The sequence below is a fragment of the Ovis aries genome, chromosome 17 (assembly GCF_016772045.2).
Source record: "Ovis aries strain OAR_USU_Benz2616 breed Rambouillet chromosome 17, ARS-UI_Ramb_v3.0, whole genome shotgun sequence".
NCBI lineage: Eukaryota > Metazoa > Chordata > Mammalia > Artiodactyla > Bovidae > Ovis > Ovis aries.
Window position 1 is genome coordinate 3,020,954 of NC_056070.1, and position 24,832 is coordinate 3,045,785.

The following is a 24,832-nucleotide window of genomic DNA, read 5'->3' on the forward strand; positions in this document are numbered from 1 at the left end:
AAGTTTGGAAACATAATCTTAAAACTTTAACTTTTTGACCCATATATTTTAATAAATTTTAAATTTCCAAATTATTTTTTATTTGCAGAAAAGAAGATACGACAGAGAGTCCCCTATCTCTATCACCCAGTTCCTTTAATGTTAAGCATCTGATATCACCAAAGCTTGTTTGTCAAAACTTAAGAAACCAATCCTAGTAGTTACTCTTACCTAACTTCCATGCTTTATTCAGATTTCATCAGTTTTTACACTAATGCCCTTTTTTCTGTTCCAGGGTCTGATCTGGGATACACTACGTTTAGTTGTCTTATCTCCTTAGTCAGTTTTGGCAACAGTTTCTTAGTCTTTCCCTATTGTTTATGAACTTGACTGTTTAGAGAAATATACCGTGGTATACTTGTCAATTTGGGTTTCAATGCTCCATACTTTTTTTTGTTGACTTTTGTCTAAGCAAAATTTTACCCAAATGCCTTCTTTTTTTTTTATTATAAAATTGTCCATTAAAAGTAGAAGAATCATGAAGAAGTAAATCAGTCTTAATAATTAAATTAAACCATAATTTTCATAAATTCCTGGCTATGGAAAGTCTAAATACCTTACAGATACTCTTTTCCCAGACCTCAATACATGACTATTAAATAAATACCAACTGATAGATCATGTTTGCTATATTTAATAGAAGAACCACAGTGAAATCAGAGAAGTGTGCCAAATTAAATGAATTTAAGCTGTATGAGGTTGAGATGAATTCATGTTGTTGATATTAACACATCACTTGATTATTCACCTGAATAATGGTTTTACTTTTCAAAAATACCATTTATACCTTAATACACAGTCAACAAAAAATGATATTTCCAGCAAAATTTAGCTAAGTACATTGTAAGTAAAATTGATTAATCTTGAAAAATGAATTATTTAATTGATAATATAGTTAAAAGGGCTTCCCTGGTGGCTTAGTTGGTAGCATCCACCTGCAGTGCAGGAGACTGCTTGCAATCCAGGAGACCTGGGTTCAAAACCAAAGGAAATGAAGCACTGGCCACACTTAAGGGACCACACTTTCACCTCTCTCTCTCACACACACTCCTCAAGCATACATATATACACAGCACACACACACACAATGACTTAGGGGAAACTTGATTAAAAGCACATAAGTAAAAGACCATGAAAATCATGCATAAGGACAAAAAAATAAAATGATTATTTTATTATTGGAACATTATGAAATTTAATTCCAAAAATGCTGAAACATATTCAGTTAAATGGCTATTAATCTGGGGGTAGTTTAATTTAAAAAACAAAGTAGATTCCTTTCATAAATAGAGAGATTAAAGAGAAACACACTGTGATGGAATCAGGAATGATCAAAACTCTTTTTTTCCATCCTCACTTTCATAAGTGTAGCTCAGAATCATTTCTGTGTATTTAAGGAAATTCTCATCTTCTTTCTACAGCTGTAACTTTCAGGAAAACCATCTGCAGTCAGAGTATTGATGAGTTCTGAAAGTAAAAAGCCCATTAGTCACTTTCAGATAGATCGTGATACTAATCTATTCACCTTTCACAGTAACCAGATTGGTTAAAAACAAGCTTTTGCAATTTTGCTTGAAATTCAGGAGACAAGGAGAGAAAATAAGATACACAAAGCTAAGTAGCCTTGCCAACCTTTTCCAGTAAATCCTTTACAGATCAGTCACTGCTGTCAAAACCCAAGGCAAAAAAACAAAAAACCTGAGCCAGAGGTGCCAAAAGAGTAGTATAAGTGCCAGGATCTCTTATATTTTGGTAATTTAGACATTTCAAAATATAGAAATTAATTGTGCTACTTTCCAATTATGCACTAAATACTATTTTAACAAAATATTTCCTGTCAAAGTACCATTATGTTCTTGTTATTAGGAGACTAATAAAGATACATATTCATACAAGTGTTTGTGCTAAAAGATGTATTTTTTAAGAGGTAACTTTCATTTTTAGACATAAACTAAATCTGATATTTTAAGGAATACTTTATAAAAAATATGACAGAAAGTAATGCAGAAACACTATTTCAATCTCTGTGTTCAAAAGTACTTTGAACTTACCTCATGGAGTTTTTTCCATTGTTTTGTATCAGATTAAACCGACTGAAATTGAGACATTAATCATTTTGATCTACAAAAATGGCAATTTTATATGGTTTAACTTCTTAGCTGCACATGTATCTATTTGTTCTCCACCTGCAAGCGACCTGAATGTACCAGACTGGACATTATTTGCCTTTCCATCTCAGGAACATAGCATGCAGGACTGGCGAATGGAAGATATACAGTGAATGTTTATTATTCTCAAACAAATGAATAAATGCACGGAACTCAGAATTTAATACATCTGAAATAAACTGGTGAAGGAAGGGATGTCCTCCTTTCCGGGATGTAGCCCCAGTAAGGACAAATACCCCTTTCAGAAGAAAGCAGAGGGTTGCTTTATTTTGCTTCATTTGTATTTTAAAGTTATGCTTTTACAAGGGCAAATATCTAGATGGCTGGCTATGTATTATACCCTCCTATATAAATTTTAATGTGTGCATATAGTTTAAAAGTGAAACATAATTACAGTTATAGAATTTCTACTCTTTTTACATACATTATATATCATACAAATAGGAACTATTATAGTCCTGCCAGGTGTGATGGCATAACATATATGTGGATTCTGTATTTAGATACTTATAATTTGTGGAAAATTATATTAATGAAGGAAACATTTATCTCATCAGAGCTAAAGAAAATAGACTATAGTAATCTGTGGGGAAAATGCAATACAGAGTGGTTTTGGCTTAAGAAATTGGAAAATTCTCAATTTTTTCCCCATTTTTACTCCTGTAAAGATATCCTTATTGTCATATGATTTTATGGCAAAACCAATACAATATTGTAAAGTAATTAACCTCCAATTAAGATAAGTTAATTAATTGAAAAAATTATACTCCTATATATTGTACAACATAGGAATATAGCCAATATTTTATAATAAATGTAAATGGCTATAATCTTTAAAAATTGTGAAACAATATGTTGTGTATCTGAAACACATAATATTGGACATCATCTACACCTCAATAAAAAAATGATATGCCTTGTATAATTCACTGCCTATTCACCTCCATGCCTTTCTGTCTAAGCAAAACCTGCTTCTCCATGGCTGATAACAAGGCTTGTTCATGAGATAAAGAGGGCTTCCCAGGTGGTGCTACTAATAAAGAACCTACCTGCCAAGGCAGAATATATAAGAGACGCTGGTTTGATCCCTGGGTAGGGAAGATCCCCTGGAGGAGAGCCCAGCAACCCATTCCAATATTCTTGCTTGAAGAATCCCATGGACAGAGGAGCTTGGCATAGGGTCCATAGGGTTGCAAAGAGTCAGATATGACTAAAGAAACTTAGCACGCACATGAGATAAAGAACCTAGCCTGGTGTTCATTTTCGCAGTGCCAGGCTGAAGAGTCCCCCAGAAGTGCTTGGTTAGGGAACTCTGGTACTGGAGAGATAACACAGGAACTTTCTATTTATACTTAATAGTACTTACTCTGCGCCTGGCATTGTAGTAGGCAGTGTGCCTCAGCTTCAGAAACATAGTGTGGAAGAGACAAAAAATAAACAACTTTCCCATCTATACTGTCCAGTAGTGATAAAAGAAAATGAATGAAAACCAACTCAGGTTAAAAAAAAAAGCATGTGAGGGTGGCTGCCCTTTAGGTAGGGTGGTCAAAAGAGGCCTCTCCAAAAAGGTGTTATCTGAGCAGAGCCCTAGATGAAGCAAGGGAGTGAGACGTGCAGACACCTGAAGGAGCCATGGAATAGCAACGAGGGTGCCCCAGGTGCTGCTTGGAAATGGCTGGACATGGCACCAGAGTGCTGGCATTCAGCCAAACTGGTTTCTTTTAGTTTACTTTCAATCAGATTCTGTCTAACCAAGTCATCTGAAGTTCACCAGATCACTCTCTGGGAACTTTTTCCATATTCCATGCTCACCTCCAAGAAAGACACTTTGGGCAGAGGAAAACATCTAGGGAAGTCAGTCTTGGGTCCTACATATTCCTGGCATTTTGCTAGTTCAACCACTGTAGACAAGTGTCACCCAGTTTTCCATGGAATCATTGCCCTCCGGAATCCAGATAAGGCTCCAAGGCTCTCTCTGAGCTCTGCGGCTGCCTCTAGAAACCCGAGAAAGCCACATCAGTGGTGAGCCTGGTCAGACAAAGAAGCTTCCATGGAGCAGGTGGTGTGGGAAGGCTCTGCCTTGTACCAGGACTCTCACACAATCACACCAGGCTTCACACACCCACAGAGCCTGAAGAGACAGTGGTCACAACAGTGGAGTTCATGTATGCTTTCTTGTTTGGTGAAGTCCCATACCTTTTGAGGAAAATATAAAGATCAATAAAATATGTCAGTTCTCCAGTTTATGATTTAATGGATGAGATGGATAATGTTCCTGTAGTACTAAATATTATGAGTGGTACATGGTCTAAGGAAGTATGAAAAAATAAGAGGCAGATTTCAATTGGAGACATGAAATCAGGTACTATGTAAAGTGTCCAACAAAGTGCCCAGCATGTAGTAAACACTCAATAATTTTTGGTTATTATACTACGATCAGGATTGGCTTCATATAGGAAGCAGCATTTGAGACAAGGTAGGATTGACAGACATATCATAGGATGCCCAGTTAAATATATATTTCAAATAAACAACAACAATAAATTTTTAGTCTATGTCCAAATACTGAATGGGACACACTAACACTAAAATATATTTGCTGTTTATCCGACATTCAAATTTAACTGGGCATCCTCGTCTTTTATTTGCTAAATCTGGTAACTCCTTAGAAAAGAAAATTCAATAAAGAGCAGGGAAATAAATTAGCAGGTCCAAAGTTACAGAAACCGGAAAGAAATAATAGTTTCATTGCATTTTATGTTTTCCAATAATTGTTCACACTTACTACTGAGTACTTACTATGTGGCAATCTGAGGGCTTTACAAAGATTAACTTATTTATTCTTCATAAAAATGTGTGGTAAGTTATCACTAGGAGGAATCTGAGGCATAAAGAAGTGGAGTACTTTGTCCAAAAGCAGAGCTGGGAAATGGTGTAGCTGGGATTATGAATCTAGGATATTTGGCTTCAGGGGCTGCCTGTCCTAACCATTCTGGATAAAGGGAAGTCATCTCTGCTCACAGTAAGCTTACTGAAGCCCTTCAGGATCAGTTCATCGTCATAGTCAGTCAAAAGTCAGATCCACCAACCATCATTCCTATGTAAACTGAAACCTCAGTTGTCAAATCTCTACCTCCTGGTGGGCTATGGCTAGCCTGCCTCTGCCACCCTCTGTATTCTTTCAAGTACTCCAATAGTAGGTCCTCCCATGTTCCCCCTTGCATTTCCAAAGTCACCATGTTCCTGGAATGTGGAATTTTCCACGAACTGGGCTACCTTTGCAATAGCTTATCAGAAGCAAACAAGCTTGGGGAATTGAGCAAGAAATTCTAGGACAACAACCTTACAGAAGGAGCGAGGGATGCAGGGTGCATGTTGACTGTCTCAATGGGACAAAGATAATGATTAATCAGACCTCCTGCAGATTTAAATAGGATGGGGCCTGGAAGAGGAGGCAGTCTTCCTTTCTTTCAGCTGGGTGCTTCTCTTGAGTCAGACCTACCCACGGCAGAGATGTTTTCCGTGAGGGACCTCTGCCTGGTCCTGAGTTTGGTGGGTGCAATTCAGGTATGGCCTCTATTTCCTTTTCTCTTTCTCCCTGGTGTTTATTCTACAAAGAGCTTGCAGGTCTGAGTCAGCTATGTGTATATCATCACACACTGCTGGCTTTATAAACTGTAGCCTGTGGAGGCAAGTTCCCAGATAGGACTGACATCTCAAGAATACAGGGAATATGATCCTAAGAGAGAGACTTAGCTGGACCCAAGTGTATAAATTCACAGGGGGAAGCTTCTGCACCTGTACCTTGGTTTTATATTGTTTGTTTGTTTTAAAGAGAAGAAATCTTTGCTATCTTTGTTGCTGTAAAGCCTTGGGATTGCTAGCTAACAGAACATTCTTATGATAAGAATTTTTAACCTAATTATTAATTTGTATTTGCCCATAACATGCAGAGCAATGGTTTAATGTAGCTTTTCTAAGAGTTTGTTTTGTGTTTAAGACAAAAGAAAATTAGCTATTTTTTAAAACAAATTACACAGTAAAATCAGAAGAGATTAATTGATAAAGCAATATGCTTTTGGAAGAAATTGTATGCTTTTAAGATAATCACAAATATTGCAATAATTCCTAAAGTTTGACTACAAGGTTCTACACAAAAGAAGAGAAACTTCATTCAACAATACTTTTGAAACACAATTAATCTTATGAAAACATCATAAATCTGTTCTAAAAATTCAGTTACTTCCAGGCCGTGAACTATGCTGGTTTATTTCTTTCTCTTTACTACTTATAAACCCTACCAGAGTAGAAGAAACTCAAGAGTATTTCTAACATAATTTTCTCCCGTACAGTAAGCAACAAATAACCATTTTTTTAGGAAATAAGACTAACATCACTTGCTAAAGTTATATTTTGCATAATGCATAAATTTCATTTATTTCTCCACTATTGGCATAAATATTTAATTTTCACCTGTTTTTATTATCTTGTCATTTTATTCCAAAGTACGTCTAAATTTATAATTTTATTTTTTAAAACAAAAAGATTGTGCTTGTTCCTTTAAATAAATCGCTCTTGATTGCTTGAATTCACATTACTATTATTGGTTTTTTTTTTTTTAATGAGACAGAAAATACTAACTAATTATAAAAATAAACTACTGAGGGCTTTCCTAGTGGCTCAGTGGTAAAGAATCCACCTGCCATTGCAGGAGATGCAAGAAAGGCAGGTTCAATCCCTAGTCTGGGAAGATCCCACATGCCGCAGAGCAACTAAGCCCATGCTCCAGAGCTATTGAGCCTGTGCTCTAAAGCCTGGGAACCGCAACTACTGCAGCCCGAAAGCCCTAGGGTCTGTTCTCCGCAACAAGAGAACCCACGACCATGCACACCGTAAGTGGAGAGGATTCCCAAAACTAGAGAAAAGCCAGCGCAGAGAAAATAAATAAATTAAATGATAACAAAAATAAACTACTGAGATTAAGACAGTCGGAAAACTCCCTGCAAGTCGGTGGTACAAAATAAAAATAGTTAAAACCTAAAATCAACATTGATGTATTAAGTTATACCACCTTGTTGGAAGAATATTTATATATCCTATTTCACTCATTGATACCAATAGAAAATTTTTTTAAATTTTTATTTCCAATTATAAGATGTTCAAAAAAAGTTGCCAATCTTGGACCTTCTTTTTTTTCTTTCAGTATACTTTTCATTTCAAATAAAAGAAATTATTATGTGAGTAACCCTAAAAGCATTTCTGAGTCTGAATTGTCCACATATTTGTCCTCAGTATATGGTTGTTTAAATTTTGGACCCATAAGGTCATTGTAGATATTCGAAGGAGACACAGACCTGAAGTGTAGGTTTTTTCCTATTAAAACAGGAGTTAGAGGAGAGAGAACTCTTGAGTTTCTCCATTATTTTTCTATCTCCAGATATGAACGAAAATGTAAATTTTAACTGTTTGTTGATTCAAGTAATTTTTCTTTAATAACAGATCCTTTAAAACTCCTAACATTTACGAAAGGTTTGATTAGTGTCAAACACAGTTAAGGTTCGTACACTAATCTCCTTTAACCTCACAACTGCACAAAATGGGCCTTAAGGATTTTCATCCAAAAGATAAGAAAACTGAAGCTTATAGAGCCCCTTGGATCCCTTGGTCAGGATTTATAGGCATGCCAGTGTCTCCTCTTTATCTGCTTAAAGATCACCTCTCTTTTTTGTGTGTGTTATCGTTAAAGACAGCAGATGATAGTGATCCTGTCGGCGGTGAATTTTTAGCTGAAGGAGGAGGGGTGCGTGGCCCAAGACTTGTGGAAAAACAGCAATCTACCTGCAAAGAGACAGGCTGGCCCTTCTGCGCTGATGAAGACTGGGTGAGCCATGGGCACGGGGACTGGGGCAGGAGAGCCCTTCCCTGGGCACATGGATTGACTCTGGACAGTCCTTCCTGGCCTGCTGGCAAGTGCATGCAAGCTGCCACTTCAGGTCACTGAAAACTCGTCCAGTAGCAAATAACCTGATCAACCTACATAGCGAATAAAAGAAGACAAGGAGAAAAGAACCTAGTCCTGAGAGCACTGCTTAAATTACCTCCCAGGCTCTGGGTCATTGGTGGGATTAACAGATTGGATTTTAGCTGCATGTTCAGACAAGTACTAGGAACCTGAGTATCAGGGCCTCCAGATTTCATGGGTCCTAATCTATGGTTAAGCGGACCCTGGTCTCTGACTAGCCCTCTGAAACTACTTTTAGGTCAAGAAATGATCTGAAGAGGAGAACAGTGGGAGCTCACGGAAACCTGCAAAATTTTACTGGTTCTGAGAGACAGACTCTTTTATTAATTTTTAAAAATTTACTGAAGTGTAGTTGATTTACAATATTATTTTAATTTCTATTACATAGCAAAGTGACTCAGTAATACATATGTGTATTCTTTGTCACACCCTTTTCCATTATGATTTATCACAGGATATTGACTATACTCCCTAGTGCTATACAGTAGGGCTTTGCTGTTTATCCATCTTGCATGTACTAATTTACATCTGCTAATCCTAGACTCCCAATCCATCCCTCCTCCACCCTCCCTCCCCCTTGGCACCCATAAGTCCGTTTCTGAGAGATAGACTCTTAATTTTTCCTCCTTGTTTCCAGGGTGAAAAATGCCCTTCTGGCTGCAGGATGAAAGGACTGATTGATGAAGTCAATCAAGATTTTACAGGCAGAATAAATAAACTAAGAGATTCACTATTTAATTATCAGAAGACCAATAAGGACTCTAATACATTGACCAAGAACATAGTGGAAATTTTGAGAGGGGATTTTGCCAAAGCTAACAGTAAGTATTACAGTTAGTGCATACAACAAAAACAACAAAAATCAGAAATAGATAGGCTGTCTTCCTGTAACAACTGTGATTTTATTCCAGGATACTTTACATAGAAACACTATCTTTATGATATCCCTGAATTTTAAGGAGGGGCCTTGTTTTAGTCATTTTTATCATGTAAAACAAGATAGTTTAGCATTATTTTAGGTCACAAAGTCAGTCAGAATTTTGGACTGAAGAATAGAATTTAAGTGTGTTCTTTTTTAAGAGTATATTCTGCAAATAAGATGAGCCCAACATTTTGAGTAGATATTTCTGTTTCTGCCTTACAAAGAAAGGTATTGAGAGGTCAAGGGACTTGCCCAAAGGCACAAAGCTCTCATGTGGTGGGGCTGGGAGTGCAATTCAGACTCCACGGAGCTTCTTAGGAAGTGTTTTGCTTTTTTAAAAATATGGAGTCATGTTGTCTCTTTCTCCCAGGCCTAGCACTAAGTCTCATTAGGACCAGGAAACCAGACTTGCTCTGGGCATGGACAGCAAGTTTAGAAAGAGACTGCAGCTCATGAAACCTTGCCTTCACTCTTTATATCATTGGGAGACTCAACTAATTAATTTTATGGTGCAAGAGCAACTGGCAAGTGAATGATCCTGCTGACTTATTAAAAAAAGAAAGTTTACAAACAATTTCAAACCTATAGCTGGGAAGAAAACCTTTCCAGTAAGAAAATCCAAGAATATATTCAAGTTCCTTGATTAAGGATATAATGAAATAATTGGAATGTGATTAAACATTATTTTATCTCAATTATACTTTTAAATTTTCAGAGATTTATTTGAAGTGAGTGAAGTGACGTCACTCAGTCGTGTCCGACTCTTTGTGACCCCATGGACTGTACCTTCCAGGCTCCTCTGTCCATGGGATTTTTCAGGCAATAGTACTGGAGTGGATTGCCATTTCCTTTTCCAGGGCATCTTCCCAACCCAGGGATTGAACCCAGGTCTCCCGCATTGTAGACAGATGCTTTACCAGACTGTACCTTAATTAATATTCATGTATGACTACAGGATATTGCCCAAATATCAAACACCTAATAGATTTGAAAATCACAAATTAAATGTTTAGAGTAGAAACTATTATAGAAGTAAAATGGGGAATATCCATAAGCAAATTGCCTTCTTTTTCTGACTAACACAAGCAAATCACTCAGCAGCTACTTCAGTATCCATATTTTCCATTTCAGACAATGATAATACATTTAACCAAGTATCAGAAGATCTGAGAAGCAGAATTGAGATCCTAAGGCGCAAAGTCATAGAGCAAGCACAACATATCAACCTTCTGCAGAAAAATGTCAAGAATCAACTGGTAGATATGAAACGATTGGAGGTGAGTAACTATGTGGCTCTGACTTCAGATTTCCTTGTTTTTGAGTAGCAAGGAAAGGAAGGCAATAGTCATTCATTAAATGCCTACTTTACGTAGAGCAATGTGTTATAGCTATTATCTACCTACAAAGTAGGTATTATGGATCCTCTCTACAGATGAAAAAACAAGCTCAGTGCTATTAAGTAAAATTTTCAAGGGCATGTAAAGTGGTAATTTCAAAACCAAATATTCAGCCTTTGCTTGTCTTATTCCAAGCCCTGCTTGTCCCTGACATCACCGCGTCTCTGAGTCTTCAGCTTCAGTCTCAGAGAGGATCACATCATTAATGTTTCCTTTGGAGGGAATAGCACTTTCCTCTTGATCTATTCTAAGATAAATCCAGATAGTTCCTATTGTTTGTCCTGGCCAGCCTTACAATACCCAAGTTCTCTTCCACTGAGGATGGTTGGTAGGTCTCCAAGTCAAACAAGTGAAACCAGTTTCCAAAAAGTAAGTTAATTACTAAGAACTCAACAGACAGTTTATTTACAGCTACCTCTTTTTTTTTAATCTTTTCCCCCTCTCTCTAGGTGGACATTGATATTAAGATCCGATCTTGCAAAGGGTCATGCAGTAGAGCTTTAGAACATAAGGTAGATCTGGAGGACTATAAAAATCAGCAGAAGCAACTTGAACAGGTTATTGCCATAAACTTACTTCCCTCTAGAGACACTCAATACTTATCACTGATAAAAATGAGTGCAGTTACAGGCCCTGTACCCAGAGAGTTAAAGAGCCAGCTTCGAGAGGCCCCTCCAGAATGGAAGGCACTGCTGGAAATGCAGCAGATGAAAATGGTGTTGGAAAATTTCGGTGGCGATGGACATGCCAGAGGAGACTCTGTATCTCACAGAACAGGATTAGCACCAGAAAGTCCCAGGAAGCCTGGAACCGGTAGTATAGGAAATGTGAACCCTGGGAGCTACGGACCTGGAAGTAGTGGCACTTGGAGCCCCGGCCACCCCGAGCCCGGAAGTGCTGGCACCTGGAACACCGGCCGCCCCGAGCCCGGAAGTGCTGGCACCTGGAACACCGGCCGCCCCGAGCCCGGAAGTGCTGGCACCTGGAACACCGGCCGCCCCGAGCCCGGAAGTGCTGGCACCTGGAACATCGGCAGCCCCGAGCCCGGAAGTGTTGGCATTCGGAATACTGGAAGCTCTGGATCTTCAAGTTTTAGGCCAGATAGCTCAGGTCATGGGGGGAACATTAGGCCTTCCAGTCCAGACTGGGGCACCTTTAGAGAGGAAGGAAGTGTAAGCTCAGGGACAAAGAAAGAGTTCCACACAGGTAAACTTGTCAGTGCTAAAGGAGAAAAAGAGCTTCTCATCGGTAATGAGAAGGTCAGCTCTGGTCACGCAACTACCACTCGTCGTTCATGCTCTAAAGTCATTACAAAGACTGTCACAAATGCCGAAGGTCACACAGAAACGACCAAAGAAGTGGTCAAGTCTGAAGATGGTTCTGACTGTGGTGACGCAGACTTTGACTGGGACCATACTTTTTCTACGAGGGGTAACCTAGAGGATTTCTTTCATAGAAACAGTGATGGTTTCTTCACCCATAAGTTACACGAGTTTGACGGTAAGACACGCTTAGAATCCGATGTTCCAGACTTAAGGGAAATTGGCTCTTCCGGTAGTAAAACTTCAGCTCACAGCAAACAGTTTCTAAGCAGTAGCACAACTATCAGCAGAGGTGGCTCTGCGCTTGAAAGCAAGAACTTTAAAATGGCAGATGAGGCCGAAAGCATAGAGGATCTTGGCATTAAAGGAGCACATGCCACCAAGACAGGCCACGCTAAAGCTCGTCCTGCCAGAGGTATCCACACTTCTCCTTTGGGGGAGCCTTCCCTGACCCCCTAGACTAAGTTGATTACTCCTGCCACGTGTCTCCCATAGCACCTTTTACTTCTTTCTTAGTCCTCTATCCTGCTTAATTGAAATTACATGGTTTTGTGTGTGTGTGTGTGTGTGTGTGTGTGTGTGTGTGTGTGTGTGTGTGTGCGCGCGCACGCGCGTGTGCGCATGCTAGACTGTAAGTTCCATGGGGGCAGGGACTTTGTCTCTCATGTTCATTTCTGTATTCCCAAATGCCTAACAGTGTGGAATCAGCATTCAATAAATACATGTTATATGAATTAATTAATTAATCCCTTGAACTCAATTTTAAATTTGTTTATTCAAATTCTTTTACCACTCAGAATGTGTGCTGTTGGAAATTGTCACTGACATTAGTCATATTTTTAGTGTATGGCTCAGGTGACATTGAGGTCAGGGTAAAAATAAGTGATATTAGTACTAAATGCTAAAGATATCTTTGCTGATTACTTGCCATTAATCAGTATGTGGAAGTGAAATTACAAATTCATTGAGAAAAAGCCCCCTTGCAATTTGTACATATAAATGCTATTGACTTGCATAAGTTCCATCCCTGTGTAAGCACATCCTTTCTCTATAAAGAGAAGGAAGAATGGAAGGAAGGGAGGGAAAGAAGCCAGTTATTTTCATTTAATCTAGGCCATTTAACTTTGTAAAGTTAAATGAGAGAAATTTCTTCCAACCAGCTTAATTTTTTTTTTTTTAGACTGTTATGATGTCCTCCAAACACATCCTTCAGGTGCCCAAAGTGGCATTTTCAGTATCAAGCTACCAGGATCCAGTAAAATTTTTTCTGTTTATTGCGATCAAGAGACCGGTTTGGGAGGATGGCTTTTGATCCAGCAAAGAATGGATGGATCACTGAATTTTAACCGAACCTGGCAAGACTACAAGAGAGGTTTCGGCAGCCTAAATGACAAGGGAGAAGGAGAATTCTGGCTAGGCAATGAATACCTCCACTTACTAACCCTGAGGGGCTCCATCCTTAGGGTTGAATTAGAAGACTGGGCTGGGAAAGGGGCTTATGCAGAATATCACTTGAGAGTAGGCTCTGAGGCAGAGGACTATGCCCTGGAGGTCTCCTCTTACAAGGGCACAGCAGGTGATGCGCTGATTGAGGGTTCTGTGGAGGAAGGGACAGAGTACACTTCTCACACTGGCATGCGGTTCAGCACCTTCGACAGGGATGCAGACAAGTGGGAAGACAACTGCGCTGAAGTCTACGGAGGAGGCTGGTGGTACAACAACTGCCAGGCAGCCAATCTCAATGGCATCTACTATCCTGGCGGCTCCTATGACCCCAGGGACAACAGTCCCTATGAGATTGAGAATGGTGTGGTCTGGGTCCCCTTCAGAGGTGCAGATTATTCTCTCAGGGCTGTTCGTATGAAAATCCGACCCCTTGTGACACAATAGGCTGAAGGAGTGGAAGTGAGAGGACTCTATTTAGTGAAGAAGAGAAAAAATTAAGGAAGAGAAAGGAGTTGAGATTCTTTACAGCCTACTAAAAATTCTCAGGTGCTATTTTATTATTCTTTGTATTGTAGCTAAATGTAACTGAGACATAGTAGTGTTTATAAAATAAAGCTATATGAGTTTTTAATCTTTAAAATAGTTCCATGGGCTTTAAAATTTGTATTAAAATGCACCAAGGGACACACAGCACATCAGTAAGAGGAAGTGAGGTGGAAGGTCCTCTATGCAACACTTAAGGGTGTAGTTTTGAGAATGTCTCCATTTCATACCACCCGAAGTCACAGGGTCATTGTAAAGCAAAAAGTAGCTTCATCTATTCTACTTGAATTATTTTAAACCAATATCTTAAGTTGCAAATCACTGGACTGAACAATGGCTGGCCTTTGTTTAGGAATTTACAAATTACTATGTACATTAATCTCCTCTGTTGGCAAGCAAATCCAGCAAGGCAGAAGGAGCATTCTTTCCTAATAGAAATAGAAACCTATCTACTTTTTAAGACTTCCAATGAAGACCTTAATGCACCTTAAAATTTTTCCCCAGAGTCTAACCAATTTCCTTCAGAAAATACATGGAAAAAAGCATTTAAAATCTTTTAAATATTTACAAGTAGTCCAAACACATTGAACTTAACACCTTAATAAAAAATCCCCACAGTTTTCATTTCACTTCATTTTTCACCAATCATAAAGTATGTTCTGTGATGTATTACTTATTAAAGTGAGACAATTTTTGAAACCACCTCAATATGACCTATATAAATATAGTCATACATTCAATCTATTTACATTGGTCAGTATTTTATTTGATCTAAGTTGCATCTTTGGTGGCCTTGGCTCCTGGCCCCAATTTTTAACTCACATTTTCTTCTAGTGAGAACCACTTGCCACTTACCCTTGAACATGTATTAAAATATCACAAGCATATTGGGATCCCAGTACATTGCTCTCACTTGCATAAAGTTTCCATCCCAATGAAAATGCATCCTTTCTCCTAGGAAGGGATGAGGGGAAGGAAGGATGGGAGGGAGAGAGGGAGAAGAAGGAGGGAGGGAGGAGGGGTAGGAAAAAGGAAAGGGCTCTGGGCGGTGCCTGGGGAAGTGGAAAAAAGGTAAGCAAAACAGCTTGCAAATGAGTCACATATAATGGTCCAATATTCTTGCATTTCCTTATGTGCTGCTGAAAATCCTTGCTACAAATAAGTGACTCCCTCCGAATCTTTATATAGATGGCTAAGAGCTTCTTCAGAATTTAAAAAGATTTTCATTTATTTCAGACATTAGTTTCAGACATTATTTCAGACATTTCAGGCATATTATTTCTAAGTCTACCTCCTTAGATATATCTACCCACACATCTGCCTACACACAATTTGAGTTGGAAGTAGAAATATTTTATTTTCCAGAATATCACACTATTAGGGACAGAATTGATCCCCAAGTCAAAGTGACTTTGACTGTGAAGGGCCATTTTCTCCATCTGCCTCTTTAAGCTGTATTTCTCTCTTGCTTTCTGGTATTCCACACCCTCCTGTCTTACCTCTCTCAGTCTGTAATTTGCAATTCCTGCTCAGATCACTCCTTAAATGTAGGAGTTTTTCATTGCAACAACTTTAGTGCTCATTTTTATCAGTTGGAATTAGGTTTGACACATGTGGCTTAAATAAGACAGAAACCTCTACAGAAATATGCCCCCATGAAATCTTGGGGAAACCATCATCCTAATAGATAACTTTCACCCTCAAGTTTACCTCGTGGCCCAAATATTTTGTCTTGGGCCGTCTGGAGGAGGAGAGACAGAGGAGAAAGAGTTAGCTTGTCTCTTTTAAGGAACTTTCCAGGATGTCCCATAGAGCACATCCACTATGTCGCATAAGTCACAAAGACAGGCCAAGCTGCCAGAAGGATCAAGATTCCTTGCTTATTTGCTGGGGTACAAAACTATCCTGATTAAAATTAGGAAGACAGGGAGGATAGAGGTTAGGAGAAGCAGTTAGCAATCATAGCCAGACCATTGTTTCTCACTCTGCAAGTGTTTTCTCCTTAGATAATTTGACAATTGCTACAGCTCCAGTTACCATCAATAAGTTGTTGATAACTTAATCTAATCTATATTTTTCAACTACTACTGAACCCATTCAGTTAAATATTTCTCATTAATCTAAGATTAACCAATTACTTTCCCATCAAAACCTATTGTCTCACCCTAGTTCTAATTTTAGTCATAGACCTCACTAGCCCTCCTGTTTCTTAATCTAGAAAAATTAGTCTCAGCTTCTATGCTTCCTTTCAATCAATTATCCAGTCTACTCCTAAATCATCTTCTACTCTCAAAATGGTCATTATTGCAACACTTTTATGCTCTTATGTTATCTCATGTTAATCTTTTTTCTTTCAAGCTGTTTAACAGTCTGTTAACCTCACACCTTACTGCCATTCTTTATTTTTTTTAATTGAAGTACAGTTAATTTACAAAATGTTGTGTTAGTATCAGGTATACAGGAAAGTGATTTATATGTATATACATATACACATATATATGTATTATGAAAAGGAATAAATATATCATTTTTGTATTCTTTTCAATCATAGGTTATTAAAAGATATTGAATATAGTTCCCTGTGCTATATAATAGTATCTTGTTTTATATATATTTTATATATACTACTATATATATGTTAATCCCAAACTTCTTATTTATCTATCTCCCCTCATCCCCTTTGATAACAGTAAGTTTATTTTTTGTCTTTGAATCTATTTCTATTTTGTAAATAAATTAATTTGCATCAATGTTTTAGATTCCACATATAAGCAATATCATGTAACATTTGTCTTTCTCTGTCTGATTTACTTAATTTAGTATGATAATCTCTGGGTCCCTCCGTGTGGCTGCAAATGGCATTATTTATTTTTAATGGTTGAGTAATATTCCATTATACAAATTAGAGATACCAAGGGAACATTTCATTCAAAGATGGGTACAATAGAAGACAGAAATGGCAAGGACCTAAAAGAAGCAAAATATATTAGGAAAATGTGGCAAGAATACACAGAAGAACTATACATTAAAAGTCTTAATGATCTGGATAACCAAATTGTTGTGGTCTCTCATCTAGAGCCAGACATCCTGGAGTCTGAAGTAAAGTGGGTCTTAGGAACCATCACTATGAACAAACTTGGTGCAGGTGATGGAACTTCAGCTAAGCTATTTATTCCAAATCCTAAAAGATGATGCTGTTAAAATGCTGCATTCTTTTTGCCAGCCAATATGGAAGACTCAGCAGTGGCCACAGGACTGGAAAAGGTCAATTTTAATTCCAATCCCCAAAAGGGCAATGCTGAAGAATGTTCAGCATTTGAAGAGTGAACACCGACATTTTAGGAATCAGTAAATTAAAATGGCCTGGAATGGGCGAATTTAACTCAGATGATCATTGTATTTACTATTCTGGGCAAGAATTCCTTTGAAGAAATGGAGTAGCGATCATAGGCAACAAAAGAAAGAGTCCAAAATGCAATACTTGGGTGCAATCTCAAAAATGACAGAATGATCTCTGTTCATTTCCAAGGCAAATCATTCAATATCACAGTAATACAAGTCTATGCCCTGACCCGTAAGGCTGAAGAAGCTGAACAGTTCTATGAAGACCTACAAGACCTTCTAGAACTAACACCCCAAAAGGATGTCTCTTTCATTATTAGGGACTGGAATGAAAAGTAGGAATTCAAGAGATACCTGGAGTAACAGGCAAATTTAGCCTTGGAGTACAAAACGAAACAAGTCAAGGGCTAACAGAGTTTTGCCAAAAGAATGCACTGGTCATAGGAAAAAAAAAGACAACTCTTCCAACAATACAAGAGACAGTTCTATACATGGATATCACCAGATGGTCAATACCGAAACCACATTGATTATATTCTTTGCAGCCAAAGATGGAACCTCTATACAGTCAGCAAAACCAAGACCGGGAGCTGAGTGTGGCTCAGATCATGCCAAATTCAGACTTAAACTGAAGACAGTAGGGAAAACCACTAGACCATTCAGATATGACCTAAATCAAATCCCTTATGATTATAGAGTGAAAGTGACAAGTAGATTCAAAGGATTAGATCTGATAGAGTATCTGAGGAAATATGGGTGGAGGTTGATGATACTGTACAGGAGGCAGTGATCAAGACCATCCAAAGAAAAAGAAATGCAAAAAATAAAAACCAAAATGATTGTCTGAGGAGCCCTTACAAGTAAGAAAAGAAGAAAAGGTAAAGGTACAGGAAAAAGGAGGATATACCCACTTGAATGCAGAGTTCCAAAGAATAGCAAGGAGAGATAAGCAAGCCTTCCTCAATGATCAATGCAAAGAAATAGAGTAAAACAACAGAATGGAAAAGACTGAAGATCTCTTCAAAAAAATTAAAGATAACTGTCATGCGAAAATGGGCACAATAAAGGATAAAAATGGTATGGACATAACAGAAGCAGAAGATATTAAGAAGAGGTGGCAAGGATACACAGAAGGACTACAAAAAAGATCTTCATGACCCAGATAACCACGATGATGTGATCACTCACCTAAAGCCAGACAACCTGGAATGTGAAGTCAAGTGGGCCATAGGAAGCATCACTACAAACAAATTTAGTGGAGGTGATAGAATTCCAGTGGAGCTATTGCAAATCCTGAAAGATGATGCTGTGAAAGTGCTGCACTCAATATGCCAGCAAATTTGGAAAACTCAGCAGTACTAGAGGTCTAGAAAACGTCAGTTTTCATTCCAATCCCAAAGAAAGGCAATGCCAAAGAATGCTCAAACTATCGCACAATTGCACTCATCTCACACGCTAGTAAAGTAATGCTCAAAATTCTCCAAGCCAGGCTTCATCATTATGTGAACCGTGAACTTCCAGATGTTCAAGCTGGTTTTAGAAAAGGCAGAAGAACCAGAGATCAAACTGCCAACATTCGTTGGATCATCGAAAAAGCAGGAGAGTTCCAGAAAAACATCTACTTCTTCCTTATTGACTATGCCAAAGCATCTGAGTGTGTGGATCACAACAAACTGTGGAAAATTCTTAAAGAGATTGGAATACCAGACCACCTTACCTGCCTCCTGAGAAATCTGTATGCACATCAGGAAGCAACAGTGAGAACTGGATATGGAACAACAGATTTGTTCCAAATTGGGATAGGAGTATGTCAAGACTGTATATAGTCACCCTGCTTATTTAACTTCTATGCAGAGTACATCATGTGAAATGCTGGGCTAGATTAATCATAAGCTGGAATCAAGATTGCCAGGAGAAATATCAATAACCTCAGATACACAGATGACACCGCAATTATGGTAGAAAGTGAAGAAGCACTAAAGAGCCTCTTGATGAAAGTGAAAGAGGAGAGTGAAAAAGTTGACTTAAAAGTCAACATTCAGAAAACCAGGATCATGGCATCCAGTTCCATCACTTCAGGGCAAATAGATGGGAAAACAATGGAAACAGTGAGAGACTTGATTTTGGGGGCTCCAAAATCACTGCAGATGGTGACTGTAGCCATGAAATTAAAAGACGCTTGCTCCTTGGAAGAAAAGCTATGTCCAACCTAGACAGCATATTAAAAAGCAGAGATGTTACTTTGCTGAAAAAGGCCTGTCTAGTCAAAGCTATGGTTTTCCAGTTATCATGTATGAATGTGAGAGCTGGACTATAAAGAAAGCTGAACATTGAAGAACTGATGCTTTTGAACTGTGGTATTGGAGAAGTCTCTTGAGAGTCCCTTGGACTACAAGGATATCCAACCAGTCAATCCTCAAGGAAATCAGTCCTGAATATTCATTGGAAGGACTGATGTTTGGCCTGATGCAAATAACTGACTCATTCGAAAAGACCTTGATGCTGGGAAAGAATGAAGATGGGAGAAGAGGATGACAAAGGATGAGATAGTTGGATGGCATCACTGACTTGATAGACATGAGTCTGAGCAATCTCTGGGATTTGGTGATGGACATGGAAGACTGGCATGATGCAGTCCATGGGTTCACAAAGAATCAGACACGACTGAGTGACTGAACTGAGCTGAAATGAAAAATATTCAAACTACCACACAACTGTGCTCATTTCACATGCTAGCAAGTAATGCTCAAAATCCTTCAACCTTGGCTTCAACAGTATGTGAACTGAGAACTTCCAGATGTACAAACTGAATTTTGAAAAGGTAGAGGAACCAGAAATAAAATTGCCAACACCCACTGGATCATAGAGAAAGCAAGGAATATCAGGAAAACATCTACATCTGCTTCATAGACTTTGCAAAATCCTTTAACTGTATGGACTACAACAAACTGTGGAAAATTCAAGAGATGGAAATATCACATTACGTTACCTGACTCCTGAGAAACCTGTATGCACGTCAGAAGGAACAGTTAAAACTGTACATGGAACAACAGACTGGTTCAAAATTGAGAAAGGAGTATGTCAAGGCTGTGTATTGTTACCTGCTTATTTAACTCATATGCAGAGTATATCATGCAAAATTCTGGGCTGGATAAACCTACAAGCTGGAATCAAGACTGTCAAGAGAAATATCAGTAGCCTCAGATATGCAGATAATACCATCTTAATGGCAGAGTGAAGAGAAAGTAAACAGCCTCTTGATGAGAGTGAAAGAGGAGAGTGAAAAGCTGGCTTGAAACAACATTCAAAAAAATAAGATCATAGCATCCAATCCCATCACTTCATGGCAAATAGATGGAGAAAAGTGGAAACAGTGGTAGATTTTATTTTCTTAGACTCCAAAATCACTGCAGTCGGTGACTAAGCCATGGAATTAAAAGATGCTTGTTCCTTGGAAGAAATGCTATGACAAACCTAGACAGTGTATTAAAAAGCAGGGATACCATTTTGCTGACAAAGGTCCGTATAGTCAAAGCTATAGTTTTGCCAGTAGTCATGTGTGCCCTGAGAGCTGGACCATAAAGAATGCTGAGTGCTGAAGAAATGCTGCTTTCAAATTGTGGTTCTGGAGAGGACTCTTGAGAGTCCCGTGGACAGCAAGAAGATCAAACTAGTCAATCAAAAAGGAAATCAACCCTGAATATTCATTGGAAGGCCTGATGCTGAGGCTGAAGCTACAATATCTTGGCCACCTGATGCCAAGAGCCAGCTCATAGGAAAAGACCCTGATACTGTGGAAAGACTGAGGGCAGAAAGAGAAGGGAGGCAACAAAGGACAAGATGGATGGATGGCATCATGAGTACTCAATGAACATGAGTTTGAGCAAACTCCCGGAGATAGTGAAGGACAGGGAAGCCTGGTGTGCTGTAGTCTGTGGGGTTGCAAAGTGTTGAACACTTAGTGACTGAACAAATTTTATATATATATATACACACACATACATATACATTCCACGCCTTCTTAATCCATTCCTCTGTTAATAGATGTATTTCAGGTTGCTTCCATGTCTTGGTTATTGTAAATAATGCTAGTATGAGCATTGAGGTGCATGTATCTTTTTGAGTTGGAGTTTTGTTTTCCAAACGTATGCCCAGGAATATGATTGCTAGGTCATACAGTAACTCTATTTTTAGTTTTTCTTCTTTTGAGGCAAGGAATATGATTTTATTCAGATTCTGGCTGACTGAGAAGATAGCAGACTAATGTCTCAAAATAACCATCTTCTATTTTTAGTTTTTTAAGGCATCTGAAACAACAGACTGGTTCCAAATAGGAAAAGGAGTACGTCAAGGCTGTATATTGTCACCCTGCTTATTTAACTTCTATGCAGAGTACATCATGAGAAACGCTGGACTGGAAGAAACACAAGCTGGAATCAAGATTGCCAGGAGAAATATCAATAACCTCAGATATGCAGATAACACCACCCTTATGGCAGAAAGTGAAGAGGAGCTAAAAAGCCTGTTGATGAAAGTGAAAGAGGAGAGTGAAAAAGTTGGCTTAAAGCTCAACATTCAGAAAATGAAGATCATGGCATCCGGTCCCATCAGTTCATGGGAAATAGATGGGAAACAGTGGAAACAGTGTCAGACTTTATTTTTGGGGGCTCCAAAATCACCACAGACGGTGACTGTAGCCATGAAATTAAAAGATGCTTACTCCTTGGTAGAAAAGTTATGACCAACTTAGACAGTATATTCAAAAGCAGAGACATTACTTTGCCGACTAAGGTCCGTCTAGTCAAGGCTATGGTTTTCCAGTAGTCATGTATGGATGTGAGAGTTGGACTGTGAAGAAGGCTAAGCGCCGAAGAATTGATGCGTTTGAAGTGTGATGTTGGAGAAGACTCTTGAGAGTCCCTTGGACTGCAAGGAGATCAGCCCTGGGATTTCTATGGAAGGAATGATGCTAAAGCTGAAACTCCAGTACTTTGGCCACCTCATGCGAAGTGTTGACTCATTGGAAAAGACTCTGATGCTGGGAGGGATCAGGGGCAGGAGGAGAAGGGGACGACAGAGGATGAGATGGCTGGATGGCATCACTGACTCGATGGACGTGAGTCTGAGTGAACTCTGGGAGTTGGTGATGGACAGGGAGGCCTGGTGTGCTGCGATTCATGGAGTCACAAAGAGTCGGACATGACTGAGTGACTGAACTGAACTGAACTGAACTGAATGATTAGTGATGGAGGCTTCCCAGGTGGCTCAGATGGTAAAGAATTTGCCTGCAATGCATGAGACCTGGGTCAGAAAGATCCCCTGGAAAAGGGAACGGGAACCCATTCCAATATTCTTGCCTAGAGAATTCCATGGACAGAGGAGCCTGGTGGGCCACAGTCCGTGATTAATGATATGATATGATGATTAATGATTAATGATATTCAGAATCTTTTCACGTGCCTATTAACCATCTGTATGTCTTCTCAAGGGAAATGTCTAAGCTTCCTGCATTTTGAGGGGATTAGTTTGTTTAATTTTTGATATTAAGCTGTATAAGGTATGTGTATCTTTTGGAAATTAATCTCTTGTGAGTAGCATAGTTTGCAATATTTTCTCCCAGTCCATAGGTTATGTTTTAGCCCATTCTTTTGCTTATTCATCCTCCACAAAGTTACCTTAAAGAAAATAGAACCAATCATATTTTCTCCTGCTTAAGGCCTTAAGATTGGGTTAAAATCCTTCATCTTTTCATATAAGCTGTTTCTCTTTTGGTGTCTATAGCCATTAACTTCACACTGCAGTTACATTGAATCTCTCACTCATTTTGGGATACCAGCTCCTTTAATGATTCTGTGTCTTTCCCTATGTTGCCTAGAAACCTTCCCTTCATCCCTTAAAATATAGCTCAGTAATGTTCCTTCTGTAACCCCTTCCTTCATGCCCATCAGAGAACATAAAACCAGGAATTGTTTTCTGGGCCCTTATAACTTTTGTTCCTATCTCAAAATTAAAAGACCATTTCTAACTTTGCCATATTTCATTATGTTATAATGGCATCAGATTGAATTCTCTTAAGCCAGTGCACTTTTCTGTAGTATCTCTTGCTCTGAATAAGAATATATCACCTAATGTATGATTACATTAGGATACATATGGATTTTTTAGTTTCTTTAAATATTTTTATCATTTTTTATTTTACATTTAAATATTTTGTTAACCTCAAATTCACTTTAATATGTTGTGAAGGTCTACTTTGGTTTTCTTGTAGATAGTTAGCCAGTTATGCTGAGGTCATTTATTAAACCATTCTTTGCCAGAGGAATTGAAATGGTAGTTTTATTAAATAAAGTCTCTTTGAATCTGTTTATAGACTTTCTCCAGTGCTTACAGTGCCTTGGTCATCTTTAAAGTGTAGCTTTTGGACGAAGTATTCTCCCTCTTACCCTTCACTATTTTTCTTTTTGTCTAGAAAATTCCAACTTCTGTATTTATTTCTTTTGTTTGTTCTATGGGCTATTTAGAAAAGCCTTTCTTAGTTTCCAATTAGATACATTTTTAGGGAGTTAAGGTGAGGTGTCTTTTTTATTCTATAACCCTGACCTCATGTAGAATTGATGAGTCAGCTTTTAGTTATTACTTTCCACATATTTAATAAACTACTTAGTTTAACCAATTCTTTCACTCTGTTTCAGAATTAAGATATTCTTTGTTGACAAGTACATATTTAATTTTTGTGATTGTTTCATAGGCAAAAAGAAGAATCTATATATTTACACTTATAGGTTACAAAATTTTATATTACCAAGTTTGTTGATGTTAATATTTAAATATTCTGTATCTTTTCTTATTTTATGTAATTAAAGTATCATATTTTGAAATATGTACATGTATGCATGAACATATCTTATGTGCCGCCTGTGTGTATACAATCAGATTACACTCAGTGGTTTTGTGTATGTGTCTTACATTTTCTGTTTTGGAAATTTTGCTTTGTGTGACTGGACCTTTTATTATATAATACATGAAAGTTTATGACTGTTATATCTTCTCTGTGAATTATACTTTTAAATCATTATTTAAGGTTTCTCTTTTACCTATTTTATCTCTTTAGGATTGAGATCCACCTTGTTAAATATTAATATTGCCATTACTCCCCAATTTCTTTTTCTTTGCATTTGTATATATCTTTACAAGCCATTTTATTTTTAACATTATGACTCTATTTGGAAGATTTCCCTAAAATAATAATGTATTTTTAACCAACTTTATTTTTTAACTGTATTATTGTTCCTTTGTTTAATTTTTTGCACGTTGCTACTTTATTTCCAAACTTTTCATCACTTAATTTAGAAGAATTGTTTTACAATTGATGAATTTTTAGAAACAATTTTGTTTTACATTGACTCTTAAAATTTTCTTGTTTCCTCTTTCCTTAACTTCTGCTGCTTACTCCTCCCTCTCCCGCTACCCCATTCAAACTCCCGCTTAATCTGCAGGTTCTGTTAGATTAACCATTTCAAAATAACCTATAGTAAATGAAAGAATGAATAAATGAATATGAATCTGAAAGTTTTGCCAGGGAAGTACATGATTTTTAAATACATCTGCTATAGAGGAAAATACTGAATTAG

General features: G+C 38.0%; 1 protein-coding gene across 1 annotated transcript; it reads left to right on the forward strand.

The window, feature by feature from the left end:
* The first annotated feature begins 5,656 nt into the window (after window positions 1–5,656).
* Window positions 5,657–16,625, forward strand: FGA (fibrinogen alpha chain). The gene is made up of 6 exons (XM_004017183.5): window positions 5,657–5,774; window positions 7,954–8,088; window positions 8,867–9,050; window positions 10,283–10,428; window positions 10,998–12,285; window positions 13,051–16,625. Exons 1-6 carry the CDS (start codon window positions 5,721–5,723, stop codon window positions 13,758–13,760), a joined length of 2,517 nt encoding a protein of 838 aa, XP_004017232.4. The 5' UTR covers window positions 5,657–5,720; the 3' UTR covers window positions 13,761–16,625.
* The last annotated feature ends 8,207 nt before the right edge of the window (window positions 16,626–24,832 follow it).